The following is a 17,211-nucleotide window of genomic DNA, read 5'->3' on the forward strand; positions in this document are numbered from 1 at the left end:
TTTATCTCAAACATCCTGTGATTGATAGCAACTTTATGAAATGTGGTTAGTGTTTCTCCATGGGGATATAGATACAGAAATTTACATGTAAGTTCCCAAAGAATTACATGGACTGGTTCAAATAGTTCCAACCACGGAACACCTTCTTAACTCGTTTGAGGCGTTCGCTTAAAGATTGAAGCAATCCGGCGGATGTGGTTTACCTGTCTAAGTGATTATTTAATCAGTTAGGGATATGAATTATGTCTTTGCGTGTTAAACTATAAAGTCATATTTTGAATTGCTAGAGTTACAGTTTATGTTCATGACATGAATCTTACTAAGACTTTGGAAGAGCTTGAGAAAACTGTCTCGCACTTGAAGACGAAATTTGAGATAAAGGATCTTAGGAAAACTCGTTTATGCCTTGACTTGAAGTTCAAGCGTTGTTTTGACAATACTTTGGTCTACCAATCAAACTACACCCCGAATGTGTTACCTTTTGAGTATACATATGATCTTCCATACGATATTTGCAAATGAGACCCTTGAAAAGGTTATGGAATCTGAAATTCCATATCTAAGTTCAACTTTGCACCTTGTTGTACTTAGCTCATTGCGTTAGATAGGACGTCTCCTTCGCTATTGATCTATTGGTAAAGATGTAGCACTATGCCTACACGCAACCACTGAATTGGTATTAAAGATGTTTTTCCGCTACCCTGAAAAGTACTACAGATTTGGGCTAATCCCAACGCATCTCAAGCAGATCCGACCCCCTGATCATCGGAATGATGTTTGCCTTGTTGTTATGCTGACGCTAGTTACTTATCAAACCCGCACAAGGTAAATCCCCGAATGGTTATGTCTTTACCGTTAAGGATATGGCAATATCTTGGAGGTCCACGATATAACCTTAGTTGCGAAATCTTTGAATCGTTCCAAGACTCACCTTACTTTACTATACCACACGCAATACATGGTTGAGAGCTCTTGTTGAGCATATTCGAAGTACTTGCTGTTTTCATCTATCGTTGAGTCCCAACGACGATCCATGAAGACTATGTCGCATGTATCAACCCAACCAAGCCATGATACATCAACGAAGTCAAAACCAATACATATTGCGTCTACATTCATATCAACAAAGCATTAGGAGATTGATGTCATGCAAGGCAATCCCAGACAACCTTGTCGACCTCTACACGACTTCACTACCGAAGTCAACCTTCCAAAAGGTTGTCCGAGGAATTGGTATGCCTAACTATTCATATGTCATGCTTGTAGTTCTCATTTGAAAGTTCTGTCAAACTCAGGGGGAGTATCCAGAAGTATACTCACTTGATCTTAATATACTCTTTTTCCCTACGATTATGAGCATTTTTCCCACTGAGTTTTTACTACCTAACTAGGTTTTGACGAGGCACCCATCCTTGGTTGGTCATACCTTTGTGAGCTGTTCTACTTGCGTCCAGAAGACGTATAATTTTGATTTAATGCAATTTCTCACTTTTCTCTTTAGCCCATGGGTTTTTCTCCCACCTTGGGTTTTACCATAGCGAGATTTTGTGAGTTTTTCCTTTTATGCATTCTTTCGTTGATCTGAGACTTGCATTCGCTCATTGTGCCGACGACTTCATCAACTATACTTACTTCATCGCGAAAGACTCGATACGCCATTTGTTTGAATATTTACACACTCAAGAGTGACTGTTGCAATCCTATGAGATTAAGAATGTGATTATGTAAATCTTAGTATATCTAGGGATATTTTGGAATATTCTCTAGGGTTAGATATTATCCTATTAGAATTGTAATCCTATTAGGGTAAGGATTTAATCCTCTCTACTACTATAAATAAAGCCACAATGGAGTGATATAACACACACCTCACAATTGCACATTTCTCTCTTTCTCTCTTTCTCTCTACTATTGTTGCACCTCCCTCTCTGTCCTTTATATGATTTAGTGAATTAGGCCTACAACAATTACTAAATAATTTCTGATTTAATTGATTTTTTGTTGAAATGATTTTTAATTATTGATTAAGAAGATGAAAGATTGCATAATAGAAATCGCGCATTTTCGATTTGGACAGTGAACATTGTACTATTAGAATTACAATGCTGCTCTTACTGTTCGGTTGTCTAACCAATTTTTTTAGTATAAATGTCACGTTGCTACGTGCAGTTATCTAAGTAATTTTAGTCGACGGTTTATTATTAATTAAGACGAATGCTAGCAATCTCATTCAACTCAAGTTGCTTGTTGATTTGAATACTACATTCTATATAAAAAAATTAATTATATCCAAAATTGTTTCTTCGTTTATTAGTTATCGGTAAACAGACCGATCATGTTTAAACAATCAAAATTATTTTTGAAAAGTGACTTATAAAATAGAAAGTTTTCAGTCATCAAGCAACAATGCATGAAAGTAAGAAGAAATAAAGAAGTTCAAATGAAAAAGTTACAAGCATTATTAATCGAGCTTTTCCTCTCATTTAATGTTCATTAAAGACTTCGTGTAGCTTTTTCTCCGAGTATAGTAGCCCAAGAAATTCAGTATATTTATGAAATTTTATTCTTTATTCGTACATACCAATGATCATAAATAATGATTATAATAGTAATGGTTTCAATCATAAATAATGATTATAAACGATTACAATCATAAATATAAATTTTGTAAATTGATCTGAAAGTATTTTAAGCAAAAATTCATCATCATTGTTTGAAGAGCCAAATTAATTACTTCGTAAAAAAATATCCATTGGGTGATACACACACACACACAAGGTAACTTGTTCAAATTGTCAAGCCCTTGGTAGTTTTTTATAGGGGTGGGCACTTAGAACCATGGTACAAAATATCGATATTATCGGCGATATTTCGCCGATAATATCGTTTTTGTAAGGCAACGATATTTTCACACTTTCCCATTAATTTTCGTTAATATATCGCGATATTATCGATAATATCGATAATATCGTCATATTATCGACAATATCGATAATATCGTGTAAACCAAGGGCCCACATATCAAATATTTAACTGATAAGACCAAATACACTTGATCTCAGCCAAAAGGCCGAGAAAGCCATGCCTGTGGCAGTGTTGGGCTTTCGATTTTATACACGTCTTAACTCTCCTACATTCTTCAGCTGGCCGATGTGGGACTAGAACCGTGCTTTCTTGTAGAGTTGCAGTGCTGTTTCTGACTTCGTCCTTTAAGGCAACAACATCTTATAGCTTTAAGACCACAAAACTACAACAACCAGGAATTTAACATGCCATGGGATTGATCCAGGAGATCAACATGTCCTCTTTTCTCGTCCTCTTTCTGGCTGCATCATCTTTCAGTTTCTTCCCTAGCTCGGTTTGAAGAATAGAGCTTGAAACAAGAAATTGAATGGGGAAGTGGGATCTGCAAAAGCTTTCTGTTCCTTGACAAGTTTATGCTTCTAAATTGTTGAAGAGATTGCTGAATGCCAATCACAAACATGGTAGCAAATCATCTACGCAGCAAACCGCGAAAGTTGCCCGAAAACTTCATCAAACTCGAAAACTACAGAAACCCAGAATCTAGGGTGTAGACCTCACCAGCTGAAGCATCACAAACAGGAACTACACATTCAAACGGACATCAACACAAATTGACGCAATTATGCTGAATTCTATAATCTCAAATAACAAATTCACCGAATGTAAAACCAATTCTTACAAATTCTACTTACAATTTGAACGAATTAAACAAAATATTAAACTCCAAGTTGAACGAACGAAATTATCATCGCCATTAAACAAAAACCCAGATGAGAATTTATCGAAAATGAACAGCCATACCTGCATGCAGCTCCTTCCTCTGTCAAAGATTGAATCCTTACGCTGGACGCGATCTTCGTACCTGTCGTTTCCGAGGTGGTCAGCGAGAGTATCGAGCTTCTTGTGCGACGAGTTTGAAGAGGGCCATAGTCCGCGGGTGGGGCCCGAATCGTCGAGCTGCGTTTTGGGCTTTCGGTCATCGGAGAAAGGTGAAACAGGTTTGCACCGGACCGGCAAGATGGGATGGTTCGGCGAGGGGAGCGTGGTGGTTGGCGATGATAGAAACCTCGAGCTTACTTCGCGGGATTTAGCTCTTCTGGGTTTGTGGGATTGGTCTGTCAGTAATCGTTCTTCATTCTGTGTTGTGTGCTTTTGCACTTTGCAATCTCTCTCTGTCTATATATATATGCAAACTTCAGACTGACTGGAGGCGGAGGAATAGAGGAGGAGGCGGAGGAGGGAGGGATCTCTCTCTCTCTCTCTCTCTCTCTCTCTCTCCTCTCTCTTTGGGTTAAAGCCCGATTTCGTGGGAAGCCCAAGTTTTTTAAGTGTTTTAGAAAGCCCAAATGAATCCCTCCATTCTCGGCCCAATGAAGGCCCCAAAATCGCAGGGACTTGGGCTGGTAATGAGGACCCCAAGGTGACATCGTCTTCAATGATTTTCAGGTGTCGGTGTTGGACTAAGCCACACAATAGGTTATTAGTAATTCAGAGTCGAACTTGTCATGAGAGTATGACTCCCATATTGGAAAAATGAGTAACTTTATAAGAAATTAAGCTATTCTTCATATTGTCAATTGGTCCACCTTCTTCATGTGTTAGGTCAATAACCACACATTGCTCCACGTCACTCGATTGGCGTTGTCCATATGGAACGCTTAGAAGTTATTTTCCTCGTGTTTAGAAGTTATTTTCTACACTCACAATGTTTGCCAGCTCGTTATATAATCAACTTAAATCAGTTAAATCCATCATGCAATGCATTTTCTTATCATGCAATGTATAAAGTGTAAAATATTGTACTAATTCATTATATATAAATGATTATGGTGTGTTTAGACTTCTTTCATTAATTACTACATATTTTCTACACTCACAATGTTTGTCAGCTCGCTATATAATCAACTTGATAATGTTAAATCCATCATGCAATGCATTTCCTTCCAATTTTTTGTGATAAACTAATAGATAATTGACTAAATAAACATCCTGCAAAGTTTCAATAAAAATTTCCAAGTTTTTCTTACAATTTCTGTGGTTTCCATGTAATTTTTATCGATATCGATATTATCCCGATATTTCCATCGATATTTCCGTGTTTTCGGACTACTGATATTTCCGATATTACCGATATTTTCTTCCTTGCTTAGAACCGAAAACCGAAACCGAAACACGAACCAAATCGAACCGCAACGAATGGTTTAGTTTTGCGGTTTTGAAACGATTTCAGTTTTGAAACCGAACCGCAACATAGAAAACGGTTTGGTTTCGGTTTTGGCTTTTGAAAACCGCACCAAAACCAAACCAAACCGTAAATATTAATAAACATTTAATTAAATGTCCATATTAGATTTCATGTTTTAATTGGTTGTTTGTTAGAATCCATACATTTAGTATGGACTCAACCACACTAGAATATCATCATTCATCACTTTCTTTCGTTCATTAACGCGAATGACCTTTGTTATTTTATACCATCACACACACACACATATGTACATGGGTGGACTAATCTTGTTATCAAAAGTCGAACAATGATCTAATGAAGTTCACTCATTTGAAGCATGATATCACATATTATAGTATAAAAGTTTCGCTCACGTTTAATGAATTCAAAGTTATTCAACTTGTTTTATGTTATACCTTGCATGGGACACCCTTTTGTTGCACAAACATACTTTAACATCACAACTGCATGCAACATGCTAATTATATAACAAATGTCTTTTTCCTATTGCTAATGGGAAATGCTTATTAATATGTTAAATTGCAAATTGTACATTTTTTCTTAAAAACCAAACCGAAACTATTTGAAACACACCGAACGAACCAAACCGCAAATTTCAATTTCGGTTTTGGTTTTACTCAAAACCGCACCGAACCAAACCGTAGCCAACCCTAGTTTTTGAATATCGTATGAACCCCGTTCTGGTTGTAATCTGCCATACTTTATAATTTATTTATGTCACACATCATAAATTGTATGGCACAAACAACAAATCTCCAACATCTGCAAAAGGATGTACACTTAGAACAACCACCGTAGCCGGAGCCGGAGCCGGAGCCACCACCTTTTAGATCCACACCAACTCTAACATCACACGTCTCAGTGAAACGTTTATATCAATCCTATGAAGAATAAAATTGCTGAATACTTGAGTTCAAGAGTGGTTCAGATGGTTATGAATTAGAAAACCGGAACACCTTTCATACTCTCTCTTACTTCCAATCTACAGCTTCCTAGCATTCCGGTGACCAGGTGAGCTAGTCACAGTTCTTGAGGTAATGCTCGCAGTTCTTAGAAGTCTACGGAATTCTGATAGGCTGATCCTCCCATCTTTGTCAATGTCCGCCTCGTCAAGAAGTGGATCTATAGAACCTTTTAAACCCGTGTGCTGCAAAAGAAAAGAAAGCAATGTCGTAGATTAGCAAACTAAACAAGAACAACACTCGAACCAATTCAGTGTGCCGTGTATCTGTGTCGTCTGAGAGGGAGAAGGCAGATAATACTGACCATTCTAAGTTCCTCTGGAGTTATAAACCCATCTCTATCTATGTCGAATTTCTCAAAAGCTGCCCGTGAGCGCTGCTGCCATTTCTGTGAGTCATGTTCCTCCAATTGATGCACATGTAGAGTAGCAGCGACAAACTCAGTGAAGTCCACAAGCCCGTCTGTGTTGCTGTCAATCTGAATCAAGCAAGTAAACAACCACATCCCAAACCGTACAAAGGAAGCAACATCCAAACTCTGATATAAGGATCGATGTGAGATTCACATCGCCTTGGGTTGGAGTAAGAATGATAAGGGGAAGGAGAACCTAAGAGACTGGCATAAAGAACATAATACAAAGGTGGGGTTTTCCCTTGGTAGAGAGAAGGAAAAAGAACAGAAAAGGAAAGAGTTGTGGGGTTGGCGTACCGCTTCCAGTATCTCAAGGACACGCGAATCTTTCAATTTCCAAGGGACATCTTTAGCAAGTGCCTGCGATAGACATGAATTTAGAAGTTAGAGATGTATCAAATTCTACATTTCATAAGGAAGTGGGCATGAATTCTAAAGTTCAAACTTAATGTGATAAAGGTTTACCTGTCTCATTTCTTCGAGACTAATCGCACCATTCTTATCCATGTCAATTGCATCAAATTGATCTTTGAGATCAGATAGCTCCTCAGGATTAAGTGTGCTAGCTAATGCCTGCAAGCACATAAATTTTGAATAACAGAAATTAAATAGAAAACGCACTTGTCTTTGAAGTATTGGAAACTCCAACAGAAGGAAATCTTTCTTACCCTTAGAGCAAACTGTTTCAAACGACTATATCTCACGAACTGGCGCATGTTATTGAGAACAGATATATCGATGGGAATCTCTGATGCATCACCTCCTTCTTTAACCCATGGGTGTGCTGGAATGAAAATATAAAGAACAATTAAACCCCCAAAGAGATAATCTTATCACTTCATATAGTCGCTGCGAAATAAAATAATAATGTCTCTGGGTATTGACTATTGACACCACCAACCATATTGCAAAGAAAGCAAGCATTCGGAAAATCGTTTCCAAACCGACTAACTTGAACTTTTAAAAATACATAAACGCTTTCCAGTGCCATAGTAGTCAGCATTATTTCTACCAGGATGAGATCTAGGGACATACATAGAGCCTGAGCAGCAGTTAGCCTCGCCCGAGGATCCTTCACAAGTAACTTCTTAACAAAATCTTTAGCACTGTTACTTATGCTTGGCCATGGTTTGCGACCAAAATCAGGCTTCTTCCTTAAGACCTGCAAAAAAAGAGGCAATTAAGTCTACTAAACAGAAAATGGAGGGGCGGGTGCGACATATGCAAATAATGAAGTGGCAAAGGATTCTTGCCCCCAAAAAGAAAAATGAAAATCCAACAGAAAAGGGAACGGGTTTATTAGTACACAAAGTTAAGAAACTACACCTCCTTAAATATACCATCTTCGGTCTTATCCCAAAATGGACGTCTCCCGCAAAGCAAAATGTAGGTAATAACACCAATACTCCAAACATCTGACTCAGGCCCTGACTTGCGTTTCAATACTTCAGGAGCAACATAGTAAGCACTGCCAACAATATCTTGAAACTTCTTCCCTGCATTTTCAGTTTAAGCAACTTTATAGGTTTCAAATATAAATGTCCAGAAACATCATTACAACTAATAGATGAACAACACTGACAGGAACTTGTAAATCTCTTGATGAAATCTTTCTAGGACTGAAAATATGCATACCTGGTTTTATGAAGTCAGACAAACCAAAGTCTGTTGCCTTCAAAGGCGAGTCTAAGGCTTTCGACTTGAAAAGGAAATTCTTCGAGCAAGGAATAAAGGTAAGGTTATTCAATCATGAAAAATGACTCCAGATAACAATTGCTAAATTCATGTTAATGAACTTGTTTATACCTCAGGTTTCATGTCACGGTGCACCAGACCATGTAAATGGCACTCAGCTGCAACCTTGAGCATCTGCCTTACAACTACCGCGGCATCCTTTTCAGTGTAACGGCTGTCCTTCCTGATTAACCAAGAACAAGAATATAATAGCAATGTTACAAAATATATCATAGAGCAAAAATTTCATTGTCAACCAGAAATCAGATGAGTATTTATCCCAGGACTTTAGGGAATCTTACTTCTCTAGAATCCGATCCAGCAACTCACCGCCTTCACATAACCTGATAATACAGAAAATTGAAGACAACATGAGCAACATATTAATAGGATGATGTAATACACACCTATTATAAAATACAATGTCTCCGAAAAGATGAAGATCGCGTAACCAGAAAAGGAGTGTATGAATCAAGAGAAGAACAATGGATAGTTTGAAAACAATAAAAAGGAAACTTACTCCATAACTATATACACATAAGAGTCATCTTCACAGGCATTATAAAAGTGGACCACATTTTCATGGCCTGCAAGGGCCTGTAATATCCTGACCTCTCGCTTAACATCCTCAACAGCAATAGGTAGAATCATCTGCCGCCAAACAAAATACCATTCCAGCATTAATGGAACAATTTCAAAGAGGAAAACGGGAACAAAGTAATTATCTTGCCAATGGATGCATTAATAACAATTACATGTTCAGGAAAACTGGCTGAAAAGAAACAAAATGAAATACATATTTCAACACTTGCAACTTGGCAAGAACAGAAAAACAAAAACAGACAATAACTTTGCTAACGATGCCTGCAATAAAACAAAAGGCAAGCCCCACAAAACTTGAGTAATTATATCTGCAACTATTTATGCAATCAACCAAACTAAGTAGTTTCCATTAAATAGAATTAACTGCTACCGCAATTGAATGAAGGTGAATTTTAAGAAGCGACAACTGAACCCCAAAAATGGGAAGTTTAACTCTCTGCTCCTCAGAAGAAAGTGGGAATCTACAAGAGATTAAGTCTTAATAGTATTGGAAAAAAGAGCAAAAAACCAGAATTTCGAATCCGCAGATAGAATCTACGAAAACACAACTAACAAGTTTTTTTTTAATATCACATTTAACAATTGAAATCCACCCTAAATAGAAAGTTTCACAATTCATCAAAACAAAAATGAAAAATAGGGAAAACTCATGAACCCCAGAATGTCATACAGCAAAATGAGATTAAAAAGGGCAACTTTCCAATGAATTGATCCAAAAACTAAAAAACACAAAACCCAATTCAGAAATTTGAGATTCCAGTTCAATACCTTGTTCTTATCAATCCTCTTGACCGCAACTCGATCCCCATTTGCCCTATCGGTTGCAACGTACGTGTACCCAAATTGTCCGTGACCCAACAACTTCCCGATCGTGTACCGCTTATCGAAATTCTTATCGTACCCGAAATCGGTCCGCTTTCCGCAGGGAATGACCCCCGTCCGGCTCCTGGAGTTGAGCTTGTTTTTGGGTTTATGAACAACCTGCTTCTTGGGCGGTTCATTGGGTCCGTGGGTGGGTCTCTGTTCTTGCTTCCCGGCTGTTGTGCTCTGTTTTCGGTTGTGATTGTCGGCAGGGGTGGCGGGGGCAGTGTTGTTGCTATTTGAGCCACTGACTTTGATGGTGGAGAAGCACCCTCCCATGGTTGACCGAGAAGATAAAAAACAGAGAAAGGAAGCGAAGTTTTACTTTTCAGAGGTTTTGATCGAAAACCATTGCTCGCGGAGAAGAAAATGGATCATTTATGGAAAGGATCAGAGAAACATATAGATACAGAGATATAAAAATATAATGAGATGGAAGGAGGAAAGATTGGAGCAGATGGGAGGAACAAGAGAAGAAAGAGAGGGAGGAGAAGGAGGGGATGGTCAAAAGACGGTTCTTATGACAAAAAGAAAAAAAAAATTAAAATTGAGAAAGCGAGAGAGAGAGAGAGAGAGAGAGAGAGAGAAAACGTTGGCGCGGAAGCTACACTGTCTTTCTGCTTTTAAGATCGTTATTATTATTTACTTTCAAAACAGATTTTGTGAATTTTCCTTCTCTTTTATGTCCTTGAGTGAAATAAATAATTTAACATCCCGCTACTATATTTATTATTTGTTATTTTAAAAAAAAAATTCTAGAAGATTTATACAGGTGTGCAACGCGGTGAATTTTTTGTTGCTCACCACAGTAAATAGCGTAATAATAGTTAAAAACAAAAAAAGATTCATAAATAAAAGATAAAAAATTTAATTCATTAAAAGAGAATTTAATAGAATGATGGTAAGAATTTAACGAGATTAGAGATGGAAGTGGAAAGTGAATATATCGAGTGAGGGGTTAAACAAAAAAAAAAAAAAAAAGCAAACCGTGAGTTTGCAATGGTAGATGATAAACGTAATTTTGTATAATTTGTTTGTGTAATGAAATAATTTTGTATTGAACACAATTAAATCTTGGAACTGTATTATATGTTGATTATATTATGTTAGGGCAGGGATTAGGTTTTGCTTATGTTATCTTTGTCTTGATTTTTTCTAACTTTGTTGGGTTAATTGTGAATTGTGATCCAACCACGTCAACTTTGTGCACTCCATGTTGACGTTGGAGCTTATATCTATAACAAGATTAGGTAGACCTCAATGAATCCCTGGTTTACACACACGCGCGCTATTTTTATATAGATTTTGAAGAATGCAATATATATATGATAGTATGAATATATATACATACACATACACATACATATACATATATATATATACACACACACATATATATAATTTGTTCTTCTCAGAATCTCCAGTTTTCTCATATAAATTCATGAACAACGACAACTATTCAGCAACTAGTCCAAAAAACAGTAACTACACTATTAAGGCAAACGACAGAACAATTTGAAGGTAGGGGTCCTATAATGCTCAAAGTTCTCGAGCACTTTCAAGGAAGAGACATCACCCTACAATGCAAAATTATTTATATGGGGCCATTGTATATCTTACTCTTATATTTATCTTTTTCATCATGTGATATAGTCACGAATTAAGAAAGATATATAGCGACAACAGTAATATACAATATTAACGACGAAAGTTTGATATACTCTTGTTAGTGATGGAGGCAAGTCCTGGAGAAGTCTAATTCTTTTATTTCTAAAGAATAATGGATCAATTCTCTCCCTCCAAATTCCTAACCTATAGGTTGCAGTAGCTAAACACAAGTAATGTTTTGTGACATAGATCAATGCAGATAGGGAAATTTACCAAGGAACTCCACAATCATTAATTGAGCTCACCTTAGCTAAGTTCCCTCAGTATACGGGCAATCAAATGATTAAGAAATTATGAGAGCGAGTGTCTGTACGTGGTCATACACTCACCTTAGCTAAAGTTGCCAGCCTTCCAGTAATTAATGGCAAACCAAATGATATGAAGCTCGTGGAAATGTTTCATCTTAAATTAACTAGGCAAATTAATTTATTAGACCAACAGAAAAACTATATAAAGTTAGCCAAACTAGTGGTCTTTAATAACCATATGATTGAGCCATGTGGTATTGCATCATTGGTTGAGTGATTGATTAGATAGAGTTACACTACAAGAAACATGGCTTTTGTGACGACCAACATTCGTCATATAAATATGAAAAATCATCACATTAGCGTTACCTATACAGCGTCATCGATAGTTTAAGTGACGAATATTGGAGTCGCCACATATTTTCATTTTATGTGACGCTTCTTCCGTCACTTATTATTCTAACATGTGACAAAATTAGCGTCACAAAATACAAAATTCAGTGACTTATGTTTTTCGTCTCATATCAGACTTATAAGTGATGCTTTTTGGGTCACACAATATGATCCCAAAATTATATAATTACACTAAGTGACGCTGAAATCGTCACATATTCTTTTGATAGGTGAAGCGGCTTATGTCACGTATGTTATAATCAAATAACTATTTAGAAATAATATTTGAGGAATCCATTACTTATTCGTGTTTTGTAATCTAGAATAGCAACTCATAACAATTATAAGGTAATACTTCCCATTTTCATTAATCAACAATTAAACCACGTAAGTTCGAATATGTTCAACAACTGTACATCCAACAAAATAACATAAACATCCCAAAATCAATCTAACTCATGGTGACCTATCTTAATAATAGCAATTTGTGAAGAAGGGTACCAAGGCCTATACATGGACTGTTTAAGGTACTAACTAACAAAAGAAAAGTCTAAGACACATTGAGGTGCTAACAAAAAGGTCTACCATGTGCATACTTAACTAATACAAAAGACATAACTATCGAAATCATTCTTCTTTTGAGTCATGTTCTTCCAATTCAGGGATAAACATTTTCACTAGATGAGTTATTACCACCAGATTCCTTCGAGTTGTTGCTAGTCTGCCCGTGACTTGCAACCAAAAAACCATAATTTTTTATGCCAAGGTTTCATCTTTATTTTGTAAATCCAATTAAGCTCTCAATTGTTCATTTTCCTGTTGCAATTTGAGGAAACCATAGAATCTTGATATGATCTCTCATATCAGTTAACTCAGAACTTGAAGCCATAAAAGAAACACAACTAAAGGTATCCGTACGAGGGAAAAAACCTACACAGTTAACAGATTTTCCCTTCCTTCCAAGGTTCTCAGGCAAATTAATTTATTAGACCAACAGAAAAACTATATAAAGTTAGCCAAACTAGTGGTCTTTAATAACCATATGATTTAGCCATGTGACATTGCATTATTGGTTGAGTGATTGATTAGATTGAGTTACTTAGAGGTTGTTAGTGAGGGTATTTGGGTCCTTTGAAATAGGTCTAATGACTATAAAAAGGAAGTTGTAAAGATCATTTTATGTTAAGTTGTATTCAACTATTGTGAGAAATGCAGAGAGCATTCCTTTCATCATCTTCCCGTGTTCATCTTTCTGCCATTGTTTCTTTCTTCCATCCTTCATAGATTCTGACATGCCCCGATCCCGATATTCCCCAAATACTAGGATAGGCACGTGTTGGCCGACACCCGAGGGTGACGAAAGCCATTAATTGATACAAAAGCTAAGAATAAGAAGTAAATAAGGGTTATGAATTTAAAATACAATGAGTTAATAATTTAGGAACGTGTTCAGAGCATACGACTAACTAGAGCTCTAAAGGAATTAATATAAAATTGAATAAATAAAAGAATGTGGATCCTACACTGAGAGGACTCGAATAAGCCAATGTGAAAGCGTTGACATCGGGATCGTATGCCTCGATTCTAAATCTTGAAAGGGGGCGCAAAACAAGGGTGAGTGGACCGAGTTCATATATATATACATAATACGAAAACAGTTATGAACATACTAACCCCCAGGTTTATAAATAATGAAAACTACTAGCATAATAAGTGATAGGTTTTTTGAAACTCTAGCATGCCATAAAACATCTCAACAGGTATAACGCGAAAAAACATCATATAAATCATCACGTGTATCGTCTCGTAGATCGTCTCGTAAGTACGGTGTGCTGCCAGTAAGATCACTGAATAATAATATAACTCCCGACCATATACCATCATCGTGGTCTTTGCGCCCGTAGCCAGAGATTACCAACTCCCGGCCCAATGCTTGCTCTGTGTCCCTCAGCCCGTAGCTAGGGATTATTTCTCCCGGCCTAACTGCCAACACCAGATCCTCGCCCTAGATGGCATAGTGTCCACTACGTACGCATAAATAGTTACGCCTCTCAAAAATAACCACTTCATAGTATAAAGTCATCCATCGTCTATACTATAAAGAAGGGTTTCGAAAACATGTTCTAACATTCTATCGTCATCCATCGAATAGTCTACCAGTTCATGGTTTTTATATAAAATACTATTTATTAAAAATATAGCTCAAAATAGGCCAACAATTAATTCCTCACCAAAAACATGAGACGAAAATCAACATATTCAATAAACATGCTTAACAAAAAATCAAAACATAAACTCGTAAGGCATGCTATTCATTTATGCAATTGAACTATAAAATCATGTAATTTTAAAAGGGGTCCACTCACTAGTAATTCCAGTAGATTGCTCAATAGGTGCCTTAATCCATCTCTGTACCATTAAAGTTGCCTCTACCTCGTTGAAAGATTCCGCTAGAACTAACGGTTTCCACTGCAGTCGCCGTTAATCTTAACAGCAACCACCGCTGGCATTGCCAGAGTTTGTCAGAAACTTTTGAGGATAAGAGGACGTTGAATTCATCTCGGATTCAACATGAACTTGCCGGATTTTCCTTGCCGGATTCTTGAAAAAGGAAACAGAGTGCATGCATGTTAATTCTCAGTGATCTCCCACCAAACTTCACATGCAACAAGGTACCTAATTACCTAGAATAGTGTCCAACTGAATTCGAGGGCCAACACTCTCAAACTTGACGGAGAAAAACACGGTTTCATCATCGAAAACTAAGATAAAAAGAATATGTGTATGCAGAGAATTAAAAATATAATCGACATAAAACTCATCCAGATAAATTATACACAACCAAGAGAAGAACAATTCCTACCTGATATAAAAATTCAAGAGAGCTCTAGCTCTCGATGGCTATGGCAGATTACGCAGAGGTGCGCAAAAGCCACATACAACCTTGCAGATAGATTCTCTAGGTCCTAAAGGTCCAAGGTTTGAGTTATTGGAAGTTGATTTGATCAGATTCGCGAGAAATAGTGATGGTTCCTACTCAGAGATAGAGGATGAGAATGCAAAAAGGAAATGGAAAAATAGAAAGTAAGTGTAAAAGAATGAAGAAGAAGAGAGAGGTTCACGGTGCAAAAAATAATTATAACCTTGGGCGGGGGTTTTGGGCTAACGTTAGCACATCCTAAAAGATTGGGCCAAAAAGTCTAAGTCCACTAATGGCGAAAGCGTAATTTACTCTACATTTTGGAACGAGTTATTACAGATTCATAGGTTACTATGGTATCATCACCGGAAAAGGCTCATCGCCAATTTCGATCCTCGATCTTCTTTTGCTACTTTGGTGCTATTTCTTATGGATTACTGATGTTTCTTGATCGATTGGGCTGCTGGAGTTTATGGTGTTCGCGATTTGCTAATGAATTAAATCCTCATCTCTATTATTCGTTGTCAGGTGATATTTGTCACATCCCGGCCCGGGCGGATCACTTCTCAGGCCCGCTCCACCACCGTAGCACGATATTGTCCGCTTTGGGCCTCGACGACGCCCTCACGATTTTGTTTTTTTGGGAACTCACGAGCAACTTCCCAGTGGGTCACCCCTCCTGGGAGTGCTCTGGTCTCCTTCTCGCTTAACTTCGGAGTTCCGATGAAACCCGAAGCCAGTAAGTTCCCAAAAGGCCTCGTGCTAGGTAGAGATGGGAATATACATTTAAAGATCACTCCCCTGGGCGATGTGGGATGTCACAATATTGTTCAACTTTCTTCATCTAGGTTATTCGATGATTTCTCGAATTTTATTTCATGGTATCTGTACCATAATTGGATTAAGATTCTGTCATGCTTCTCTTGATTTTGTGAATTGGGTTGGATTTGTTTGAGTTGCAATGGTTGGTTGTAGTAGTTCTGCAAATTGAAGTGTTGAAGTAATTTCAAGAAAGTGTCAATCTTTCTTTGTCCAAGATTTGTTTGCAAGAAAGTGTCAATCTTTCGATCGTACAGTGTCAATACGTCAATCATATAGTTTCTTTGTTCAAGATTTATTGATCTGCATAGAGTGTTATTCTCTACAGTACAATTGTTGATCATATAGTTTCTTGATTTGGGAAAGTGTCAATCTTTCAATCATGACTTCTTATGTATTCAAAGTTGAATGTGTTATGGGTATGATTACCATCAAGCTTAGGGATGACAATTTTGCAAAATGGGCATTTCAGTTTCAATCTGTTATGCGAGGGTATAAATTGTTTGGTCACTTTGATGGTACAACTCCTTGTCCATCAAAGTTTGTTGTCAGTCCTGAAGCTGGAGTAACTAAGGAGGTTACAATGGAATATATTGAATGGGAAGCAATTGATATGGCTTTATTGAGTCTCTTACTAGCTACTTTAACTGATGAAGCCATGGAATATATGATTGGTTGTAGAACAACATATGAAGTCTAGATTAATCTTGTATATCGGTTAGCTTCAGTTTCTAAGTCTAGAGTTAATCACCTGAAAACTGAACTACATACAATTCATAAAGGGTCAGATACAATTGATAAATATTTGTTAAGACTTAAGCATATTAGGGAACAACTCAATGCTGCAGGTGACTCTGTCTTCGATAATGACATAATGATAGTTGGTCTTGGGGGATTACTAAAAGAATATAGGGTCATTCCTACAGTCATTTTGGCTAAGGAATCAACACTTACTTTGAAAGAATTTAGAGCACTACTACTTGGTGCTGAGAAAGAAATTGAGGGAGAATTGACTGCAATTACTCAGAATTTGTCTGCTTTATATGTTCAAGGGGTCCAGTTCTGGTTCTAGTTCATCTGCATCAAGTTCAAATCCTCATAGTCATGATCATATTCCTGCTATAACTTTTGTTACTATCACTGCAATACCTTATGATTTGAATTCATCATCTCATGCCAATCAACAGCCATACTATCCTTCACCCGAGTCATATGGTTATGGGCTTACTACTTATTCTAGTGGTTAGAATGCACCTAGATCACAGTCTTCAAATGGTCAGTTTGCAAATCATGTCAATAACTATAGAGGAGGAAATAAT

The 17,211-nt window shown here is 37.1% G+C and overlaps 1 protein-coding gene and 1 pseudogene across 1 annotated transcript; both read right to left on the bottom strand.

The window, feature by feature from the left end:
* Positions 1-2,929: 2,929 nt before the first annotated feature.
* LOC114821850 (U2 spliceosomal RNA) lies at positions 2,930-3,083 on the bottom strand (annotated as a pseudogene).
* Positions 3,084-5,733: 2,650 nt separating this feature from the next.
* Positions 5,734-10,455, bottom strand: LOC103418272 (calcium-dependent protein kinase 28-like). Its single transcript, XM_008356407.4, has 12 exons — positions 9,752-10,455; positions 8,901-9,031; positions 8,683-8,724; positions 8,453-8,564; positions 8,282-8,360; positions 7,973-8,142; positions 7,682-7,808; positions 7,315-7,430; positions 7,112-7,219; positions 6,944-7,006; positions 6,539-6,712; positions 5,734-6,419 (listed from the first exon to the last, which is right to left on the bottom strand). Exons 1-12 carry the CDS (start codon positions 10,121-10,123, stop codon positions 6,255-6,257), a joined length of 1,659 nt encoding a protein of 552 aa, XP_008354629.1. The 5' UTR covers positions 10,124-10,455; the 3' UTR covers positions 5,734-6,254.
* Between the last annotated feature and the right edge of the window lie 6,756 nt (positions 10,456-17,211).

The sequence above is a fragment of the Malus domestica genome, chromosome 15 (genome assembly GCF_042453785.1).
Source record: "Malus domestica chromosome 15, GDT2T_hap1".
Lineage (NCBI taxonomy): Eukaryota > Viridiplantae > Streptophyta > Magnoliopsida > Rosales > Rosaceae > Malus > Malus domestica.

Excerpts from the sequence above, each read along its gene's own strand:
- LOC103418272 (XM_008356407.4), bottom strand. The coding sequence starts at position 10,123 with ATGGGAGGGTGCTTCTCCACCATCAAAGTCAGTGGCTCAAATAGCAAC. Across the intron at positions 8,361-8,452 it reads ACCGTGACATGAAACCTGAG|AATTTCCTTTTCAAGTCGAA; the intron begins GTATAAACAAGT and ends CCTTGCTCGAAG. Across the intron at positions 7,220-7,314 it reads TGAAACAGTTTGCTCTAAGG|GCATTAGCTAGCACACTTAA; the intron begins GTAAGAAAGATT and ends ATGTGCTTGCAG.